The sequence below is a fragment of the Trichoplusia ni genome, chromosome 4 (assembly GCF_003590095.1).
Source record: "Trichoplusia ni isolate ovarian cell line Hi5 chromosome 4, tn1, whole genome shotgun sequence".
Lineage (NCBI taxonomy): Eukaryota > Metazoa > Arthropoda > Insecta > Lepidoptera > Noctuidae > Trichoplusia > Trichoplusia ni.
In genome coordinates this window covers 15,947,739-15,971,208 of record NC_039481.1, presented here as the reverse complement: position 1 = coordinate 15,971,208, position 23,470 = coordinate 15,947,739, and the positions used below count along the sequence as shown (strand labels likewise).

At 35.4% G+C, this 23,470-nt stretch overlaps 1 protein-coding gene across 1 annotated transcript in view; it reads left to right on the top strand.

The window, feature by feature from the left end:
• LOC113493242 overlaps positions 1 to 13,325 on the top strand; it is a 34,058-nt gene extending 20,733 nt beyond the window's left edge. The window contains exons 3-6 of the mRNA XM_026871115.1: positions 9,429 to 9,543; positions 9,830 to 9,987; positions 10,550 to 10,698; positions 10,777 to 13,325. Coding sequence (XP_026726916.1) covers positions 9,429 to 9,543; positions 9,830 to 9,987; positions 10,550 to 10,698; positions 10,777 to 12,546 — 2,192 coding nt within the window. The 3' untranslated portion in view covers positions 12,547 to 13,325. The remainder of the gene's footprint in view (positions 1 to 9,428; positions 9,544 to 9,829; positions 9,988 to 10,549; positions 10,699 to 10,776) is intronic.
• The last annotated feature ends 10,145 nt before the right edge of the window (positions 13,326 to 23,470 follow it).

The following is a 23,470-nucleotide window of genomic DNA, read 5'->3' as shown; positions in this document are numbered from 1 at the left end:
TCAATTGCGTAATAAATGTTAATTGTTTGAGATCGGCCAGAAATTTTATAAAGTTCAATCGTATTTTGTAGAGCGGTTTATTAATTCATAGCAATAGTAATTTAGCCTACGAATTTGGAATGTTTCCTCAGTCAAAGGTAGATAGACAGGTACGGTATGTTTCAGTCATATCCCTTTACATGTATTTTCTCATTAAGAGCCACGTTCTTAATTGAAATATTATTCACACTTAACACGTGTGCGCCAGAATTTTGAACAGATGTAAATTGTGTTAAGGGCAGGCGTATTCTATAATAAATATTATAATAACCTCTTTAACGGTATCGCCTCGAGGTCGATCTTGGCTGTGAGAGTGATACAGGTAATCCTGCCAATTTACATAATACCTGTCAACGGCAGAAGGCAAGCAAAAACCTTCTTTATTACCGCCTTACTTACATATTTTATACGTAATAAGTTGTTTTAAAAATAAAGCCCTCGTCTCTCCTTCCCACAATGTTTATAATTGAAACATACACGTTATTAAAATGAAAAATACAAGCGCAGAATTACGTGTCCAATTTAGGCTCTCGTTTTGACAGACTCAACATGGAATAAGAACGTGAGATAATACTTCCAGTGAACGGCAGTACTAACCCCCTAACTGTAATAATTAGCCATGTTATATCCAAGTTTCCGATTTCTCATTTACTCATATAACTTTTAGCCTTCAAACACAAACTACTATTCTCTCATTGAATAGTCCAGATCCCATAGTATTTCTCCAGACCCTTACAACAGAAAGTATTAAGTATAACATATAAGGTACATACGAACTGGCCCGGCCTGTGTACACGGTGTGATAAAATGGCGTGCTGGGAGCCAGTGTTTACATTCAATTTCGAGACCGGTGCGTCGCACGCAAACCTATTACTTGGAGGACTAAGAACACATGATTAATATTCCTTTAGTTGTAGCAAGTGTGTAACAATGGTGTGCACACACTTTGTCGCTTTTCCTAATTACATTTTGAATTGTTAAAATGGAAGGAGGCAGGAAACAAACGGAGCTCGGCCCGGAGCGAATGAGAATGCACGGAGTCCCTGTGTGATGTGGGGTATTGTGGCTATATTATTATTTGTTGGCAGAAAGAGTAAAACAATGGAATAGCTCATTGTTGCGCCTTTTAGGATCCTTTATTTTGTCGTTGCTACAATAGGGTATTAGACTAAATCTAATAATATAAATCTGTATCGTCTGTCAGACAGATATCCAAAAAATATGACATCTTTAAAGTGTAAAGAAGATAAAAAGCACTTAATTTTGGTAGTGGTCGCTAAAAACATCTCTTGACAAGTACAGGTTAGTAACGTCAAACCAGATTTCAAATCACTATATGACCTTAATTTTTTGTTTAAGAAAAAAAAATGCCTATCCGATTTGGAAATCGTATTTACGGTTCGTAAAAAATGAAATTATTTAGTCTATGGATAGACGTTTGAAACTTTAGCAAAGTTGTGCACACTCATCGATAATATTTCCCGGAAAGCAAATACGATTTATTATACTAATAACAGTTAACTTTAACGTCTTCATAATCGAGCTCGTGAGAAAACTATCGGTTTTCAGGTAAACGCGTCTTATTGAACTATGTTCAGGTACCTTCACAACAAAGCAACGTAACTATGGTTGTTTTATCTTTTGTATCATATATTGTACTAGATTCTCATTGTATTTCTCTTACGTTGTCTCCTTGAACACAAAGTGAGGCACTTATCAATGCCCTTATTTGCCGTTCAAGTTTTTCCTCAAACTTGTGACCACTTTTTGTGTTGCGCAAGCGTACGGAAACATTAATGTCTGATAGTATGTGTAGAATTATACGTATTCCTATCGAGACTATTTGTACTCTATCAATACCTAAAAAATAATGCAGATATAGATATAGTCAAAGTCAAAGTCTATTTTTTTATTTCAATTAGACCAGTGTATGGCACTTTTGAACGTCAAAACAATTTACATATGAACAATATTAAAAACTAGTGTCAGTCTGTCGGTCAGTCTCCTATTGAAGTCAGTATCCTTCACTACTCGACAATATTATTTAAATTGTGACGAGACATGTGGCGATCTTCCAACAATGATCTCTCTAGGTCAAACACAGAAAAATATTAATTAAACAAGGAAATGAATACTATACTTCCAACTATTTACCATGCATGCCCGATATAGTCAAAAACGAACAAAACCGAAGTTTATCTGACGCCTTATACCCCAATTAATTCATGTTGATCGTCGTACTCGACAAACGTCGTACATTACCGGCTCACTCACACAGAGTGGTCAGTGAGCCGGCATCGCTACATCAAGTACTGTCCCTTAGGAATTCTAGCCGTTTGAATTACCACTTAATTAATTAAAGCTGAGTCTGGCACACTGCCTGTTTAACAGCTAATTTCACTCCAGATCGAACGCTCCAGGCTCTACTTGGCTCCTTAGATACGCAGATTCTTCAGATTGTTTAATTAAATACCTATGTAGCAAGTCAGTTATCCAACGAGAGTTATTTCAGAGAAAATGTCTGCTTCATAGACCGGTAAAGTTATATTTATAAAATGTAAAGTATATACATACGGCTAAAAATATTTTTGCATACCATGTCATTGTGTTTTTTTAAGTTGAAAACTCTCATGCTGCAGTGCGAGTTGTTGCGTAAATAATACTACAAGAGAAGAACTTTTTCAAAAACTATCTTTTACTAAGTCTATTCCAGGAATAATATTATGTCTAACTTAATATAGCTTTTAGAGTCACTATTCTTTTTATGCTTCACTTAGGTTTAGGAATAACTTCGTTAAGTATAAGTACGATACAGCAGTCCTGAATTCATAATGTAAATCTACTTACGTATTCCCAACAGTTCTGTATTTCGTGTTCTTTACAGACTTTAATAGATTATCTATTCTCATCGTGACGTTGACGAAAGTTTTAATATATTCAGTATAGATAAATTTCAAAGTTGGATACAATGTTATGATTTCGAATATTAAAAGAAAATGTAAATAAGCAAGGAATATTTTTGCCTATGCCTATTTTCTCATGCCTGAATTATGTTTATTCAATGGAATCGAAGCAACAAATGTAAACATTAATAATGTAAATAAACTAAAATCCTAACTATAAATAATGTATCTAAACAAGTTATCTTTAATTTAATATTTACCATTCTATTGAAAAGCTGTTGTTTTTTATTTTCCGGATCGGTCCAGATCAACTTCTGAAATCAAATGATTCTTTACCAATCAGAAATTTATATGTGCTAATCTAAAACCTACACAATATATTTCTAACGCCCTCAAAGTTAGTGAAGAACAAAGTATTGTAAAGTATCTTAAGCTATAAAATATCCAATCAGAGTGTAGTGGAGAATCGTGTACGTGACGTGGAAGTAACCCGTCGCTGATCGCACAGCTTAACTCGTTGTAACTCGTTCCATCGATGCATCGATTTGTTCGATACATCGATACACCGACGAATCGATGTACGTGACTCAATGTGTTTCGTTAACTGGCGAGTCGATTGACATCCTCATCGCACAGCTAATCTATCGCTTAGATACGTTGCTCACATGACGCAATTTGTGCTGTATGGGTCGCGTTTGGGTTAAATTAGTGAGGTTAAATAAACAGATTCCAGTTGTTTCCGTAAAAAAGTATTTGTACGGGGAATCCTGTCAACACTGTAATCATATTTATTCATTGACACAAGAAAGAAGAGTTACTTGGAATTTCATACCTATAAGAAAGCAAAAAAGCTATATTATAATCTGTTAAAAGCACACAGGAAAAAACATTCCATACTTACGATACACAAAAGTCCATATTCGAACATCTATTTTAAAACAAACATATACAGTAAGGCCACTACAGGTACATCAGCCACTAAAGTAGAAGTCTCAGAATATTCAACATAAAGCTATAACAAAACGCATTAAGTTTACAGCATAGTTAAGTAATTGTCAAAGCCTCACGTGTAATAATATTTAAAAACATTGTCACGTTCGGTAACATAAGTACCGGTGGTTATTGGCAATAAAGGTGGTGTTATCGCCTCCGTGCCGCTAAAGCCCGCGGTATAAATAAGGCAGCGCTCCGTGTACCTACAAATGGCGTCAAATGTAGTTATTGGGATCCCCGAGGCTAAATTGCGGCGGGCTCGGTGCTTCACAATCTAATATAAATTTCCTGATTCCGTATTCCCCTAAATTCACATGTTATGGTTTAGGATTATAAATAAACGTCATGAAGCTTAACTAAATGGGTTAATAGCTTTGAGATCCGACCTTTTACCGTATCTGAGATTTCATCGGGGTATATTGTTAAATATTAAACAGCTTTGAACAAAGCCACGTTGTAATTTTAACGAGCGGTTACGAGTGATTGGTTTGTTAACCCTAGTGAATTAGTTTTAGTTAAACCGGCCTAAAGGACCCTCAAGTAACACTGTTTATATTGGACTATAAAACAATATTAGTATATGTTTATGTTTACTTAACTAAGTAAAGTATTATAAGCTAAAGTAATGTCAGAAATACTTTCTTCATTTTCTTCTCATTAAATTGAACCAAATGGATGAAAGTGAACACATTTTGCTCACGAAACACAAACTCATTACACATGTACCATTTCTCTTTAAAGTCAATTAACTTCGGAAAACGAGAAGGTATAATTGAATCTTGAAATTAGACGTTAGAAAGATAAGCAAGCAATAAAATATCGTACGACGCGAGTGGTGGGACAGTTAAATGGCATCACAAATATTGACTTGGCGGTGCCCCGGAGTTTTCCCAAGATGTCTGGCACGATGCCAGCCGACCTAGCCGCTGTGTACCTACACTACACTCACCCTAAGACGTGATATGGAAATTTTCTTAATTTCACCGCAATATACCGCTTTATAGATACCAACCTTTAATCTTCGCAGGCAATTTATATGTAAAGATGGCCCGATATGGATTGTTTAATGTTTACCTAATTTGTTACGGTTTGTAACTATGTTGTTATTAATCATCCATATTAAACCATACAAAGTATTTTCGTCGATTTAGTAACGATAATTCACCATCAAAAGCAATTAATAAGAATCTAATTTTAACAACAGAAACAACGAAAGGGCTCTAAATATGAGGAAAATATTAATTAAATGTTCGTTTCGCTTCTCGTTGAGAAATTACATCTTAGTAAAAAGTGGTTTCACGGATGGCTAATATCACAATGTGTTATTACGGAGCGAGTTAATCCGCTTTTGTTATGAGTTCTGGCGGATTTATAAGGCTTTATGCCTTTTCTTTTATTCATCCCTCTCAATAGCTATGCCACCGAGATTCAATCAATACAAATACTTGAGAATTTCGAAAGGTCTAAAGTGATTGAAATGTTCACTCAATTTTTACTTAAGGAAATTAGTTCTCGTAACAAATTCATTTGAAAAGAAAACAAATGGTTGTGTTTGTCTTTTTCTAATTTTCCACTCTATTTCATTAATTATTATTAACGAATAAATAAGAGATTTTCAATTGCACTATAAGCGATCTTTAATTTAGATTCATAGTTTTCACGAATAATGATTCTCAGAAAGAAACAAAATTTTCTCTACCTGGCCAACGTAAAATACTTAATTAAACATAATTATGTGCCCGTTTCAACGAAATTTTAATTAAATTTTCTTATTTAAGGATTTAGACTACACTCTACAGTTAAAACGAGGTTTAAGATAAATTACAATTAAAATGCAGTGGTCTAAGTGCGAGTAAAAAGTAATTACTTTGCTCTTTGATACATTCAAGTAGAACCAATTCATCTCACTCTGGACCGTTCGTGTTATCTTGTTTCAGCTTTAAATTAATTGGGTTATTTATCTGCGCTAAAGAGTTTCTAATCTTTTGGAGTAGATAGTTCTGATGCTGGTATAGATAAAAATGCTTTTAAGAAAATAATGTTTCTTAGTATCTTGCTTGTTTAATGTACGTTTAAAGAGAAAATTTTGAATAGAGCTTACATTAAATTTAATGGAGAATAAGTATTCCTTTTGGGGCAAACAATTATGAAATTTACATTTGAGAGAACTGAGTACCTGAAGTAAGATCTTATACGCAGTGTAGTAGGTACGTAATGCATACGCATCCTTGCAAGTGAACTTGTTGACACGAGGCCGTGTGTCTTAATTAGTGAAAGCTTTCGTCTTAGCGGCGTGTAACCGACTTAATGACGTCAATTTGAATACGACCGACTTGTCGGTTTCACTCCACTCTACGGTAATGTAAATTTCCCGTTTGTGTCAGCCATGAAAGGTAGTTTCCTAGTATTATTTGACATCCAAAATGGGCTGTCAATCAGAAGCGATTGTATCGCGGTGATCTGAATAAGCAATTTGGCAGTTGGGGTGCTTGAGCGCTAATTTATGTATTTCAGCGCGTAATCTTATGGTAAATGGTTGCTGTAATTTGATGTGGAAATCAACAGTTATTGGGGAGATTTTAAACTTTACGCAAGACAAAACGTAACGTAAAGTCGAAGTAGTGTTATAAGTATTAGGAACATAGTACGACTAGAAGGGAGAATGTCAATAAGATCACAACTGATAATTTTCATTATCATTATAAAGGTTAATTTAGCAACCACTATATCAGGTGGTTACAATCAGTTGCGTATTCCATCCTTGGCTTAATCAGGATCAAATGGCGTACATAATTATCAGGTGACTCGGTAATTAGCCACGCTAACCGCAGAACAATCAGTGTGTTATACGCTGAGTACACAAAGCTGACCAACTCAGGCTGGCCTAAAGAACTTAAATCCAACCTAGATCTTGATGATAAATAGATTTTCTGGAGCCATGACAGACATTTTTTATGTTCTCTTTTATGAGACCGTAAATCTTGCCCTTTTTACTACTACAGATCATTTAATAAGATCACTTTATACGAGAAAGCTTCCAGGCCCCGTTTATAAGCTACGTGACGTAAACAAAAATAGAGCAGGGCAACAATAGGAGCTCCTCACAAAGCGACATAATCGAATCATACCTGCACTACGTGAACATTCGCCGGACATGAATTACGTTTTTCCATTTGCTCTATAGATAAATTTCTTTCTTGTTGTATTAGAGGAAATTGCGGAAGGATTTCTTTACAATTTTCGTTCAATCGACAGATTCGTGCGGTACGCAATAAATCTACACTACGGACATATTTTACAGCACTGCGGAGCAGAACTTTAAACAGTTTGCGCTGGAGAATCGATTTTTCCGAACTTTTATATAAAACCAGTTTTGAGCCAAATTAATTAAGGGATTATACTTAATTGTCGTATGAAATGTTTTTTTTTAATCTGGTGACATAATTAGAGCTACATGACCACCCGAAAACTCCAAGTAGAAATACGAAAATTAAAGATCAACATAACCTACAATAGCTTTCAGGTGTCAGAGAAAAGTCGTGACAGCTCCTATATAATAGGTACCGAGAGCTTCTAATAAACCACGGCACGCCTTCTGGCTGCGTCTCTTTGGACGTAAATTTATGATATCGTTTAAATGGAACATCGCGAACGAACATAATTCATGCAGCGATGTTTCCGAGTCGATTACCTGAAATACGTGGCTCTTGGTTTAGCTGTTCTTGAATACTCTTTATATGCTGAGAATGAAGACGTTGAGATTAAAATTGGTTTCTCTTCGTTTGTAATGCTGCGCATAACGCAGCATTCAGTTGGTAAATGACAGATTGAATGCGTGTTAATACTAAATGGAATGTCAATTGAAAGCTAATATGTTTCATAAAATATGTACACATTATTAGCTAATAATTAGTTGTTTTTAAATGATAAACTATCTGATATTTTACGTTTCACGATCAAAGTTGAATCCTCTTGCAAACTTTTTTTGGTTAACCGCATAGTAATCCTCACTTCTTGGGGGAATCTTACTGACTAAACCTGAGCCGTCGTGCAACGTCTCGTCATTTGGCCGGTGCGTGGCAATTCATCACGCACAGACCGCCGATCACCGTCTACCAACTTTTACGTTAAATGTTAATAGAATGACATATTACATAAAAAGTTATCTCGTGTGTTTGGCGAAACTCAATAACGAATGCAAAGCCTCGAAACATGTAGGTATTTATGTAATATAGGCACATAATCGCTACGTGGTTCACCGCTCGGTTTTGTTTACGGAGTTTCATAACAAACTTTCTGTTTCAGTTTATTTAGAACAAGAAAGTAACTTGATTCAGTTAGTTAAGTTTACCTAATATACATAATTAAGCAGCTCTTTAGGCTGCTTTGTTTCTTTATACAATAGGGTAGGGTTTCGTACCGCGAGAGATAGACGCAAGTCAAGCTACAAAGGAACAATGATTACGTTCAGTGTTAAACACTTTGTAAATTAAATACTGTTTTGTCTAGTTACTATTGTGTTCAATGTGCACTTGCTATAATTAACGTAGCCAAGTCTTTGTCCGATGGTTAGACTCTTTAAAGTTGATTCGTGTAGATAATTAGGGTTTGCTTTTTTTTTTGAGATCTCTTTATCTGTAAGTACGTGGGCCATTGGTTTTGATTGGTTTTCAAATCATTAAAATTTCATCACGAGTGTTTTTGATGTTGAGGGTAAAATATATCTTTCTGTATCTGTGTCACTAAATTGTGTAGTGACTTCAGTTTCAAAAGCAAATCTCATTTCTTATTGAATTTCAATCACAAAATTTATATGATCACGTAACAATACATTATTGCCTTACTGATTACAGTATTTGACAGTACAATTATCACGATATAACCAGAGTTGTCCCAAAGCGAACATTAATTTGTTTATCAGCTGCATGGCTATTTAAAACAGCTGTTCGAAATAATACTCTAGATAATTAGGTATTTCAATAACTTGAATAACCGCTCAAATGTGAGGCCAATTCGTGATCCAGAGGATTCTTAATTAATAGTCTTAAGAAACAAATCTTTTGGGTAATTTGGACATTAGTTGGGTACTCAATAATTTATTTGACATCCAAGAAATTTATGGACGCGTTATAGCGTTGATATAGCAGCAACAAAACCTCATCATCACTAAAAAAAGTTCTAGCAGTGTAAAATTCTAACTGTCGCGAATGGCTGGTGACAGACGGACAGTCAGACACCGGTACCTCAGTAATAGAGTTCCGATTTGGCCCCTTGCGCTCAGAAATCTAAAATTGACAATATTCGACACAGATATCTGCGATTCCAAGTAAATGTATGTACGAATGAAGGTATTTTAGTCAATATCAATCTAGGAAACGAATATTAACACGTGCTTTTGTGCACTGACTTAAAATTTTAGGATTCGACATTACACAAAATCCATCCATGTTTAGTTGGATTTTTTTATTAATTGTTACTTATTCTTTGTTGCAGTGGACACGACGGCTCAGTACGATGCGGTGCGGGCCTACCTCAAAGAGTTGGATATTTCCAGCGCCGTGTGGGTCGGCCTCATCCGCAGTAATCCTGACGGAGACTTTACCTGGACGTAAGTTGTTTAAAATAAAATGAGATTTTTTTGTAAACTGCCTGAGATATTACACTTAATTATTAAGCTTCAAAGTTTAAAAATAATACGACCTTGACATCAAACTGAGGATTTCTACTATAAAATTGAGGTTGTACTGAGACCAAGAAACTAAAGTAATTTTAAGATGTTTATACCTTTCACATCTGCCTTTTCTTATGCCTGTGTATGGGCTTGCAGTACAACCGTGATACAAGAGTCGCCACCAGGGCTTTCCAATAAATTACATAATCTTTTCTCATACCAGTGACTACCGCGGCTTGAGCAGCGATGGGTACTGGAGCTCGGCGCCCGACGCACGCGCCGCCCCGCTGTGCGCCGCCGCCGACCCCGCCGCCGACTACCGCTGGGAAGCACGCGCCTGTGGAGGTCCTACCGTCGCGTCATTCATCTGTGAACTACCAGGTTAGTCATAATGTATCAACAGCGATTGTAGTAAAATGTACGGTACTCTCGTACATTTTACTTTATCTCCCAATTTTCTTTCTTCTTTCCATTTCATTATAGAGTGCGACATTTGAAATTCATTACTTAAATTATCGCCCCAAAAAATTACAGGACTTTCCATCAAGAGTAAAACTAAATTTAATAAAATTAAGAAAGAGTTTACTAAGTAAAATTTCAGTTAACTAACTAGCATCTCTAAAGCTTTTAATTAATCTAAAACTTCACTTTAATTTGGATACCTAGTTTAAACTGATCTTACAAAGTTTAAACCAACATTTCACGTAATTTTGGTACTCAACCGGTTCACGAAGTAAACGTACTTAACGTAGTTAGTAGTTTTGTTTGACTAGTGGCTAAAATCTTAAGATAAATAAGGCTCGTCGCTCAACATTTTGGTTGAAATACCACTAGTTTATGATAACTTGAAATGTTAGGGAATCGTAATATCTTAATGACGAATTAAACTTTCAGGATATTTGGGTAAGATTTCAAGTTTAGTGATAACACTATTTGTTTACAGTTCCACAATGGGCGTTAGGTAATGAGGGCTGCATGGTTCGTGCGTTACCAGCACTCACGATTCTGTATTTGCCGGAGAGTGCTGCGGTGCAACTAACTGCTGACTGCGGCTTGGCTGGCGTGAAGCGTGTTCAGTGCACCGGCAATGTGGTAAGTTACATACAATTACTGCTTTGTACTGCGACATACATTCAAGCAAATATTCTAGGTACATTATGTTTTTCGCAGAAACGAGAAGACTTACTAAAGGACTTATCGTGTGCTGAAGAGGAAGAAGTAGCTAGTACTCCCGGCTTAACATCTTTAAGTAACACATGGCCAGTCACAACAGATGTAGTATTTACTGAACAAGATACAACAAGCGAAATAACAACCGAAGACAACGCTACAACTGAACATGAGGATGATATTAATCAATCAAGTACTATCGTTGCTTCACCTACAGTACAAGAAATCAATCATGCAGACAACTATAAACCACCAACAAAACTGTTAAACATCAATAAATTTAACAGAATAAATATCGATAAAACTCTGGATTTAAGTTTGAGCCATAATAATAACCTACAAAGTAATTATATCCCGAAAATTGCAAATGGAGACAATTATCTTACAAATGAAGAACTAGAAAAAATTGAAGATGAGAAACATATGCAACACAAAATGTTACACGAAGAAATTGCTCGTCTTGGCAATCTAGAAAATATATTCACGCAGCCTACTGACCATTTTGTACCTCCACTAGTAATGGCTAAGGCTAAAATTAGTGATGATATGACTGTTCTCTCTTTAAAAGAAAAACATGCTCAGCAAATGGCAGAACAACATTTCTCCAGACAAGGCATGCAGTATGAACAAAACGAACATATTCACCAAAGTAACACCGTGACTACAACAACAGAAGATCCAAAAACAGTAAATAAAGAAAAACAAACGAAATCTATCGATGAATCAAAAAAAGACAAGATTAAACCAATTAGGCCTAAGAAATATAACGAAAAGTATTCCGATCCCAAGGGCAAATTACAAAAAGAAATTGAGACTAAGCCTGTACTTCAGCAAAAAGTGCCTGAAACTACAACAGCTCAAGCGGAAATTATCGTAACAGAAAAAGAGACGTCGCCTTCCACATTATCGGATAAATTAGATGATGATTCTGGAATAGATCTTACAGTGTTAATAAAAGATGATCGAGACGTGCATATTGAAAAAACATATTATACTAATTATACTGGAGATGTATCTAAACTGGAAGTGATAAAAAATATCACCCTTAATAATGAGACGGAAGTAAAACTTGTCGATGTCGAGGCAACTGAAGAAATTAAGAAAGAAATACCAACCAAAAAGTTTGATGAAACAACAAAAAATATAACGTTGAACAATGAAGTCATTAAAATCACTATTATCTCTGAAGGTCACACAACCACTATTGCCCCCACAGTTTTCGAAATAACCACAAGAGTTCCATTGGTTCAAGAGAATACTCCAAGCAGTACAGTGGCCATCGCTAACAATGAATCCGTTGATTCAGTTCAGGGTAAAACCGAAAAATCAGCGTCCAATCATTACAATATGGATACGACTCAAAATTACTTCGAAACTGAAAATGTTGCTAATGCGTCAGGAGAGGCAGCAACCATGAACTCAAAGAATGATACTCCAGTAGTGCATGAAGCAACTACTCCAGAAATACCTACTACAACACATGATATGTCGACAGTAAGTACGACGGTCGCAAATGTAACTAATGCCGATAAATCAGTGGAAACGACAACAACTACTGTTTCTTCGTCAACCAACGAGAATAAAATGGAGGCTTACAGCGTAGAAAACCACGATGACTTCGGCTTAAACGCTAATACGTCAGAAGCGATAGATGATTTCCAGTCGCCGTTACTATCTGGCGCCAACGAGCCCGTGCACAGACCAAACAGGTCCCGAAGACCACAACAGCCGAATCGAAATAAATTCAACCCATTTCGTATATTAGGTTAAACATTGAATCGATTGCTTATCGATTGCCATGATAAGAAATGAACAATGATGACTGAACAAAAATCGTAACATCTAACGTAATTAGCTTTAGAGGATCACAGTCACGTTATAAATTGTGATGGCACGGTGCACGTAGTTGATTTATATTATTAAGTTCAACATTTAGGGTTTTAGCGGATGGGTTGCCGAAAATCGTAGTCACTTACATAAACATTTTAAATGTCCGTGTGGGGTACGGAAATCCGTTATCACCCCATCCACAATAGTTACGTAGTTTCAAAACATATTCAATAGAAACATGCATGTTTACTTATAGCGCTTTGTTCGATATGTTTAGACTAGACTAAATTGAGTAGTCGGTAAATTAGTCAATTCATGTTTGATAGCATAGCTATTTGTCTTAATGAACTTGTTTTTAAAGGTAACGATTTTTGAAATAGAATAGATATTCATAGATTTCAGATTTGCCAAATTTTACCATATTCATGTTATTCTACATATAAATACTCACTTACCTTTAAATCCCGTAGATATTCAGTATACTCAATATGAAAATTTGGAAGTGATAGATTAGTTTGTAAAATTTAATTATGCATTACAAATTCACAAACCATATCATGTTAGAGTAAGTTAGTTTAGTAATATTTATTTTGAATAGTTCATAAGGTACTTGATTAAATAAGTTCATGCACAAGTGAAACGACAGCAAAGATCTATATGACTAAAATCACGAAATACTCAATTATATTACAAAACACCTGTCATATTTATTCTATGTATTATTTTTTGTATAAGTAGTTTCCAATTTATGTAATAAGATTTTATAATAAAGTTTAAAAATATATTCAATTTTGTTTTATTGTAAATCCTAAACAAAACTTTCTAACTTTCTAAACTCTAAGTGTAAAATTTTATTCGACTTTAGAAGTATTTGAAACAACTGTGATTACATGGTGTAGTAATAACATTCTATACCCCTAGGGCCTTCAAGTTAAAGGACAGTACGAATAAAAACTAAGTTCAGAAGTAAATCCGTCAGGCGAAAGGCTAGTCTATTAAAAGTTTTTACTTTCCCCGAAGGCATTAATATGGAAGTTCTAGGTCGATATAAGACCGGGGAAAATTCGCAAGTTTCGAGACACTCAACCGCAGTCAATATTTGCCGAGCGCTTTGCCGCCACCTCACTCAACTTGCTCGCTCTTCAAGGGCCAAACTCACAACTCAATTTTCTCCTCAAGACCGCTTATCAATATTAGATACTTATATCAACTTTGTGAAATATTTTCAGCTTTGACACAATTTCTTCGACATTTCAAATAATATCAAAATCGACCGGCAGAACCGTTCTCGATATTATAATATTTCAATGGAAAGGAACAAACCGATTAATAAATAACTGACACATTCCGTTGATCTTTCCGTATAAATAATCCAAATAACTTCCAATATTCTAAAGGTAAATTTATACTAATAAATAATTTTTACAATTCATTTTTTAAAGTTTCATCTATTAGTATCTTAATAAATACAATTCATGTCTGAATTTGTATAATTAATAAAATTAAAAAAAGATTTTAATAGAAATGAAATCTTTCCATAGCTTGGCCTCGAAACACGTAACACTTTCTTACTGAAGTTTACTGAAGTGGCTTCGTTGACGGCAAGGGTGTAAAGCCAATTTATGTACAAAGGGTTAATATGAAAGTTATTTATATTTATAAAGGTAGAAGGGGGAGAATCGGTTCATAAATAAGTAGGTCTGGGGGTCGTATTGACACCAGTGGCCACGGTGGCCAGTCAGGCGCGGTACCTACTGGCCGGATAATGCTACGATAGCGTGACTCGTAAGGTTGCAAATAGAAAGTTTTTTATAAAACCCAGCATTCAAATTGTTCGAGAAGGTTCTATCAGTTTTTTTCCTATGGCCTCTGAGATATATTTATGGTTATCGATGTATAGGGTAGGTTATTCTAAAGCTCTTGAAGTTCAAGCACCATTTACCCTTATAGAAAATGAAATATAAATACCTTACAATAAGAACACAAATAAAATAGAAAAAAAAATAGTCATGAACAGTGAACTCCGATGAGATAATAACGCCGTCAGCAGATACAGCTAAGAAAACGTTTGCCAGGAAATGAATGGAACACAATTGAAGGCGCTGTCAGCTCGGCACTAAGTGGTGAGGTAAGTTAGCTTTTTGTTGGCAGCGAACACGCCCAGGGAACTCTCCTCTACTCTATTTAATTGGATGGATATAAAAGATATTAATGGCACAATGACACAGGTGTGTAGTTATAGAGTTTTGACATGATAACTGTAAGGGTCATTGGGGATGAGGAGCGATAGATATTTTTAATAGACTGCATAATGTCATGTTAATGGGGTGCTTATTTGTGTCACAACAACCACTTGAACCAGTATTTAAGATCTCCCAATCATAAAGTAAAATTTAAGATTGAGGAAATCGATAAATATTTGAACTTTTACTTTTAAATTATTCAGAATGTTTTTTTTTTCATTCTCAATAATCTAAAAACAACATTTTAAAGCTTTTTAGCTTTAAAGAAATGTTGATAAACCAGAAAGTGGAATGACTGTTATGTGAAGAGGAAAATGAAAAGATACTTAGTGAAAATTGAGACCATCAAATATGAATGAACCATCAACTATCGCATTATTTAAATCCAAGTGGTTTATACCGAAGGCTCTATGAAGACTATTTCAAATTACAACACTAGTCACGTTCTTATCGTTGTCATAAAAATAATACCTACTTTTACGGTACAAAAAGTTCGTAAACCAGGCATTTCTAACCCATTTCATCCCTATTTATGTCAGACAAGTTCATAAAAAGTACAGACATCTAGCAGTCTGCTGTTAAACTTAAATGACGTCAAGACCGACAGGCAGACGGTAACTACTTAAAATGTCCGACTCCATTGTTGTAAACACAAAATGTTCCAAGAATCGTATGAATGCTTTAGGCTTTTTGAAGTTTACTCGACATATTGTTACATAAAAATCCACTTTACGCCTTCAGAAAACCCTTGACTGAAATATAAATCTCGAGCGATATTTCTAAGTGGAAATAACATTTACAGCAAAAGGGATTGATTGTATTCTTAAGAGTACATATCTCCTGCGTCTTTGTCAGGTACATTTTTGCTGGGACAGGTGATTTGCACGTTTTATACAAGGTAAACAGAAAAAGGTTCACATTTGGTGGGCTGGTGCCTACTGGGCTGTCGCTCTCCTTGGACACTTGCCTACTAAAATATAGTACAGAGGTCACACGCTTTTGGGCTCCGTCTCATCCATTATTCAGAGTTATCGCTCGTCCTACCATCGGCGTCCAACTCGATTCTCTTAATGGAGATTAAGTGTTTATTGACATTTCCTACTCCCTCGTGACTGCTGAGATCGTGTAGTTTGCTGTGTCAAAATGAATTTCTAATATGAATCTTTTACTAAGAATATGTGGGTGAGGGGGAATTAAATATGGAAAACGGTTTAGACATGCAAATGTTGACTCGCGATTCTAGTAGATTTGGTCGGTGATTGGTGATAATTGAGCCATATTGAAGCGTAGTTTAGACCATTGGTTCTGTACAGAGCGAAATCTTTAATATTGGCCTTGTTTGACACAAGTAAATAGTCAGAGCGACTGTGATACAGGAAGTCAGGATCGCTTCGGCTGGCTGAGAGCGCACATTATGTAAATTGCTGCGATTACCTAGCCCGGCGGCCTACCTCCGTGATCCCGGCCCGTGTTAAGCACAAATCACTTTGCGTTAGCTCTCCCGAGGATTACGAACGCCAACGTTGTTACTGGATTAATCCTGAGGTAAACCAAAACTTACTGCGTACGCGTACAGAGGTACGTAAAATCCCGGTCTCATGATTTTGTCTCCTTCAAAATATTTGATTTCAGAAAGTCCTTCGCAATTCCTTTTATCAAACGAATTCCGAGTGTTTCGTGTTTCAATCCCTATTTGCATCGAATTGAATAAATTTTTGAAATGTCCTCGGACAGCTTTGATAAAGTTAATGAAAATTTATCTTGATTTTCTATTTATCTATGTAAACGAGAAGAATCTCCTTACAAATTGGAAATTGTAAATTTATTTCGATGGATCTAAAAACTTGTAGAAAATGCGCTCCATTTTATTCAAAAGATAATTTTTGACATTATTTATAAAAGTATAAAAAATATTAAACTTAAGGAACATAACTCAGGTGCTATATTATTAAATCGTGTGTAATGAATAGCGTTGACTAACGAAGTGTACGTCTCCTGTGGACAAGGATATCTGTTCCTAGGCAACGGGGTCGTTTGCCCGTGTGTAAGTGACTTGAGTTTACCTCCCCTAAATATCAGTAAAGGACTTTTAAGGAACGCTAGTACACACACGTAAGCAGGCAGTTCATTTACAATACTCCTATATTTATCATAGAATTTTATAAAGCAATGCATGCATTCATGTAGATACAAAAGCCTTTAGATTTCCTCTTGTCTGTTCAGTTAGATATTTTCAATAGGAAGTATGAAACTGACTATGGAAGTGAATCATCCGTTTCGAATGCATACCATATTGAAAATACGAAATCAATCAACGTGGAGCTTTGCGAGGTTACGCTCGCTCAGCTCAATGCATGCATGCTGCGGCGAGCTCCACTAGAGAATTCATCGAGTTGTGGAATGCACCCAGTAAGTGGTCCAATAATTGGGTTGGCGTTCCGGGCTGAGAGAGAGCGAGACAATAGCGATACCGCACTCGTTCATATTTTCAGGTTTTGTACACAGATCTTCAATTAATTGGTCTCACTTCACTTGCTTCCAGTATATTTCTTAATTAAGAATGTTGTCGATATAGTTTCTGTTCACGGTGTACAAAAATGGTATATTATGTAAACTAAAAAATTATAATATTGATATTAAACTTATAATATTATTATGTTGCGCCGACCCCAAATAAAATAATTGGGATAAGGGCAGGGGAATGATGAATGATGATGATTAAACGTAACATACATCATCATCATCATCCACAGCCTTAATAGGCCATAGGCCTCCCCTTTCTCGTGCCAACTCGTAACAAACATTATTTTTGCTCTAACAATCAGGAACCATAGTAAGCGTTCGACGTTTACTTTAAGTTTTCAAAAAATACTTACTTATTCAAAAAAATTAAGCAGAGACATCTGTGCCTTCAATCTTAATATCCTGAATTCAAAATTGAAGCTGTAATAAAAATTTTCAGTCGAAAGATAACTTCAAACCAAAAGATTAAAAAATAATTAAAATAGGACTTCTTCGGTAGTATCAATATTGAACTATAATCTATGCAGGTACTAATCATTTTTAATTCAATAAAAGAATGTCTTAGATCGAAATTAAAGGAAAAATGTATCTTATCTTTAATAGCTGATTTGAGTTTCTCATCGATCGATCTTAAATCAAAATCATTTTTTTTTTATTTCAAGTAGGCCGTTATCTAAGCACTTTCAAAACGATACAGTGATGGCTTTAGATGCGCTGTTCCTATTGGTACATTGTCACCATTTTTCAAATCATTTCCAAAGAATTCCTTTACATTTTAAAATATTTTTACTCATTGCGACACCAAACAACGGAAAATAAATGACGTCTAAAAGGAAAACAGAAAAGAAAAGCAGTCACCTAATAATTTTATTATTAAAAGCATCTGTGCCGAAAATGGCGGCTTTCACAAATCCATTTCCTTCGCAAGGGAGATGCTTTTGTCATTTCGTCAGCTTCGATTATTTGTACAACAATAGCCTCTTACCGGATACCTTTGAACCAAGGACGTGACGTCGGAAAATCAAAATATCAGCTCCCATGGAGTGAATACTGAGCGAACAATACATTACTTACGTGAATATATTTTCGGGAAAAACAATACGTATTAAAACTTTAGTAATATATTTTTTAAATATAACGTCTCCCGTCTGGGTCCCGTTGGATGCAGGTGGCAATGAACCGCTGGAGAACTTATGGAGAGGCCTATGTCCAGCAGTGGACTGCTATAGGCTGAGATGATGATGATGATGATGATGAACGTCTTCCGCATTAAGGAACTCAATCCTTGTGTCGCGTGGGTTTCCAAAAAAAATCAAATAACATGCATGAACCCGAGACACGTAGAGCTCAGGTTTGGCGTAGTGACCGCTATCCGTGCAGTCGAAATAAATAAAAGAAAATAATAATTATTAATATTAATCTTGTAAATTAATCTCCATACCAGATTCACAGAACTAGTATTTATTATAGCATTTCCTCTGAAGTTGTCACAGGAAATATGTTTGTATTGAATTAAGCTCAAGCTTAACTTATCTAACCTGTTCGCACAATTGTGCCAACAATAATTCCAGTTAATAATATATTTAACAACAATTAGAAAATATTTTGATAGCTAGTTTAATCCTTTAAATTCAATGAATCAAAGGACGAAATTAGCCAATTACAATCCAAATCCATCTTCAAGAGACCCTCGTCAAGCTATCTATCTGTTAGCCCGTTAAACGTGACGTGGTCTTTGAACTCAGGGACCACGGTAATTATTTATCGCCTTGAGCACTCGAAATACCGGTATTTTGAAAGCTTGTTACACGAAACTGTTGTTCGACGGCTCTCAACTCAACCAAGAATATTAAATCTAAGCAAACATTAATGAAGCAAAATAAGTAAACTTAGTAAAATAAACGCTGAAAGTGTTAGTTATGAAACAAAATAAAACACCCTCATTTTACGAACGACAAATAAAAAACATGATTTACAAATTCTGGGTACTCCTCCAGGCAAAGTCGTAAGCTTAACTTGAAAAATTATTAACAATTCTGCTTCTAAAACAAAATAAGGTGAAAAATATATGAAGAGGAAATTAAGGTGGTTTTAAAAATCCTTAATAACCTGCTCATTAAAAGTTGCCCCGAGGTAGAGCAGCTTTATTTAAATATTCGGTTTTATGTGTAGAGCAGCTCTCCGCTGTGGGTCGGCGAAACTTTTTACCTCGACTCGGAGACAGGCCGATTAGAAGTTTTAAGATTGATGAATCCCGGTATTCTTATGTATCTTTTTTCTTAATTTCTCTCGGAGTGTAAAAGGGTACTTTTTAATTTAGAGACCAGCTTAATCTGAACAAACAGAAGCTTCACTTTATCTTTTCTTCCATCTTAATGATTTATTCACTGTTATAAATGATCTTTCTTCATCAAGAAATGAGTTCAGTGGTTATCTGGCAATATGTTTCGTTTTCCATGTTAATGTTTGAATAACTTTGTATCCAATTTGGTTTTGGTTGCGTTTAGTTGTGACGATAACATTAATTGCTCACTGAGGTACTGCGGTACGCATTAATTTACGTAATGGCATGCAAATTTTATCGCCAAACGTACAAATGTGACCACAGATCTACCTTCTCTGCTGAAAAATTACCGGTTCCTGCTCCTATTACCTTCATTTTCACTATTTTATAAAATACGCGTGGAAATAATGAAAACCACTGGAAAGTGTAAGAACCTAGACCACGTGCCTTTATTTCGTACTCTACATTCAAAGTGTGCATACATTCTTAAATCGATATACTTTGTTCAAGGAAAAAATCTTCAGAAAACAATTCTTCTCCTAGATTTTGTAAAGCTGAAACGTCATCAACACCCTTTAACGACGCCCTCATCACGTTTACAATTTAAACTTGAAACGTAACTAAACTTATTTGAAGCATCGTTAGTCTCACTATTTTCGAGAAAGTTTTACGGAAAACTTGCTTCAAAATAGTGCCGCAAAAGGTTTTTGTTCAAAATAATGTATTCAACGATGTAGCAATTAGTGAGCAGGGTTCACAAACTCAATAAAACCTCTACGGAGCGCGAAATAAATTAAAATGTCAAACGTTTCGCAAACACTTTTTTCATCCAACAGTTCTACTAAAGCAAGTTTCAATATTTGATTCGTTTTGCAAATGTATTGGAAACTAAAATGAAGCTTTTGGGTACATTCAGTCGGTAAAGTCATTTCAATGTTTTTTTGTTGGAGTTGCTTGTATATTAAGGAAGTATTTAAAGATGATTAAAAAATCACTACTAAACTAATGTAACTAATCGTTTCATAAAGTTACTTTTTAAATTGTTGAGTAAATGCCATAAAAAAAATTGAATTTAAAACACAATGCATCATGAGTATGTTTTAAAACGGGGAGTATATTTTAAAAGAAAGTGATATCTAAATTTTGTTAGACATTTCGATATATATACCTACAAATTGTTGTATACGCACCTTAATTACAACTACTCAAGGACGCTCGGCCACCCCTAGTTTTTACCAAGCCTACTTAGGAGGCTTTCAAGTTCGGGTATCGCAAGTCATGACCGACAAGGCACGTTCTACGTAAACCTCGACCTATACTACCTCTATAGTTACAACTCCTTACTCCATCATCCCGACTTGTCAATGTTTAATTAGGCGGACGCTAATTTGACATATAACTGCAGATATATTAACACGATTTACCGAAACTAGCGTATGATACGTGTAAACCTTCATTAGATACCGAATATACCTACTACTATTATATACTATTATTTTATAAATGTAACTATCAATAATATTACAAGTACTTAGTTTCATTTATTAATTATAAAATAATCTTAAACTGCTCAAAATTGTGTTTGCTGTATGTTTTGTTAGTGCATCTAGTTTTGTAAGCAATACTTAGCAAAATAAATGGAGAAAAAGATTCTTAAAAAATAGCTATTGAAACAAAAGACCTACGTTATTATTCAAGGCAAAGAATAGAACAAAACAAAGTGCTTTGCATCTGACAGTCTTTGGACTACCTTAAAGCCCGAATGACCTAAATTGGATGATTCTAACTTTGAAAAGCTGAGAGGAGGAAAAGCAAGTTGACATTTTCTTGAGCTGAGTAATAGCGACTATTTATCTCGGCTTTAGTCGGAGCGCGTTCACTTCACGGCTCACCTGCCGCTCTGAAAGCCAGCCTTATACTTGATTGAATTAAGAGTATAATTAATTTTGATTACTACACGAGTGCTGCCTAACCTAATCACGTCGATCTAGTATGTTAGTGCTTAAGCAGTGCTAGTGTACGTGTGGAGTAAGATCATTTAGAGGAATTAGTCTGCCATGCAATTAGATGTTTATCACGTTTATATTAAACTATTCGAAATTTTCATTTAATTATAGAATCTAGAATTTTAAGTTTAATTATAAATGTGTCTAAATATGTTCTATTCTTTAGTAGTGCCATAAATATTATATGCAGCAGGTACTACTTTGCACACCCACATTTCAATATGATGATGAACGAACCTTTCAAATTCGATTTTACGAGTCTGTAAGTGGTAGACTACATGAATTAATCCAAGTACCTTTTAGGCTGACTGACATTCCGGGCCTCAAAACGAGCGGCTTTACGACGGTATCACAACTATAATTATTTTATTAAACCTTGCTACCTTAGAACCTCCTTTTTATAGCAGAACAGAACATAATAAAGTAATAACAGGAAAATGGGAACGGCTTCTTAACAAAGAGAATGTGGGCGGCAGTTACGAGGTGAATGACGTCGATAAGTAGATCGTTACCAATGTTTGCGCAATCATAGAGTAATTAATAAAGGTACGGTAGTGAGGTATTTTAATGGCCCGCCTCCTACATCAGCAGCTCCAGGCGCGTGTTTAGTCGTTGCGAGCAATTTAGCGGAGCACTTAGCCCGCGCCACTCCGTCACGGCACGTTAACGCCACCCGATGCCCTCTCCGCCGTGAACATGAATATTATATACCACTATCTATATCACGTATGCATCCAGAATTACGAAACTGCTCACTAAGTTCTAAGCTCACCTCATACAGTCCCAAAGGCATTAATGCATTACTGTAGGAGGCTCCCAAGTCATCAACGTGTGTCCCGAGGCCCGAGTTAGAAATACAATTTGAATATTTAGGCCTGTTTGTAGGGTTCATATTTCAATCATGTCGGTCACGTCTGCCCAGAAGCAGATGGTCCCTGATGAATATTTGGATACAAGACTGGATCAATATTTTAGATTGACTTGTTGAGATATCTTAGATACCTAGTTAAAGAACATAAAAAATATCACATTTGAAAAAAAAAAACATTTTTTTTAAATTGATTCCTCGAAAGCGGCATTTGTTTTAAGAAAACAGCTTGCTTTGTTTTTATGGGACTAAATATCCAAAAATAAATTCAAATTTGACTGATAAAATTAATTCGTGCAAACGTGTATGCATATACGCATAGCACGCGTAAACCTAAAAGGTATTACAATACCTAGTGAACCGTGATTGAGCGTCGCATAATTGTATTAAAATTTGAACTCGATACGAGAGGGCGGTATTAAGTTAGTTATCAATATAATTGCTTTAACCGCGTTGCGTAATCGCTATCTATCAGGCATGACTGATGCGGGAGTAATGGTAGTATCGATAACATCGTGAAATGCAAGCCGAGGATTAATCGGTAGGCTTCGATTTTGAATTTCGATTCCATATCGGTTCTTGCTTATGGCTTTAAAATATTGAAGGATTTTGGTTCCATTTTGGTACTCATATTTGAATATGGCTCTTTTCGATAGCATATTATGTTAATATGTATTTTTGTAATAAGTTAAATATAGTTTGACTACTTTTGTTAAGAGTGTTTTGGGATCGAAAATGTTCGGCTAAAAGAAACCACGTAACAATTTTACGGATATCTTAAAAAAAACGAGTCGGAATCTCGACACGGAGAGGTTCATAAAAATAGGCTAAAGAAAAACTTCCGAAAGGAAAGCCTCCCATTAACTTTATAACCGTATCAATCGTTTAATAGTAAAAATATATTTTTGACTTTGACAGACATAGATATAATAATTATCTA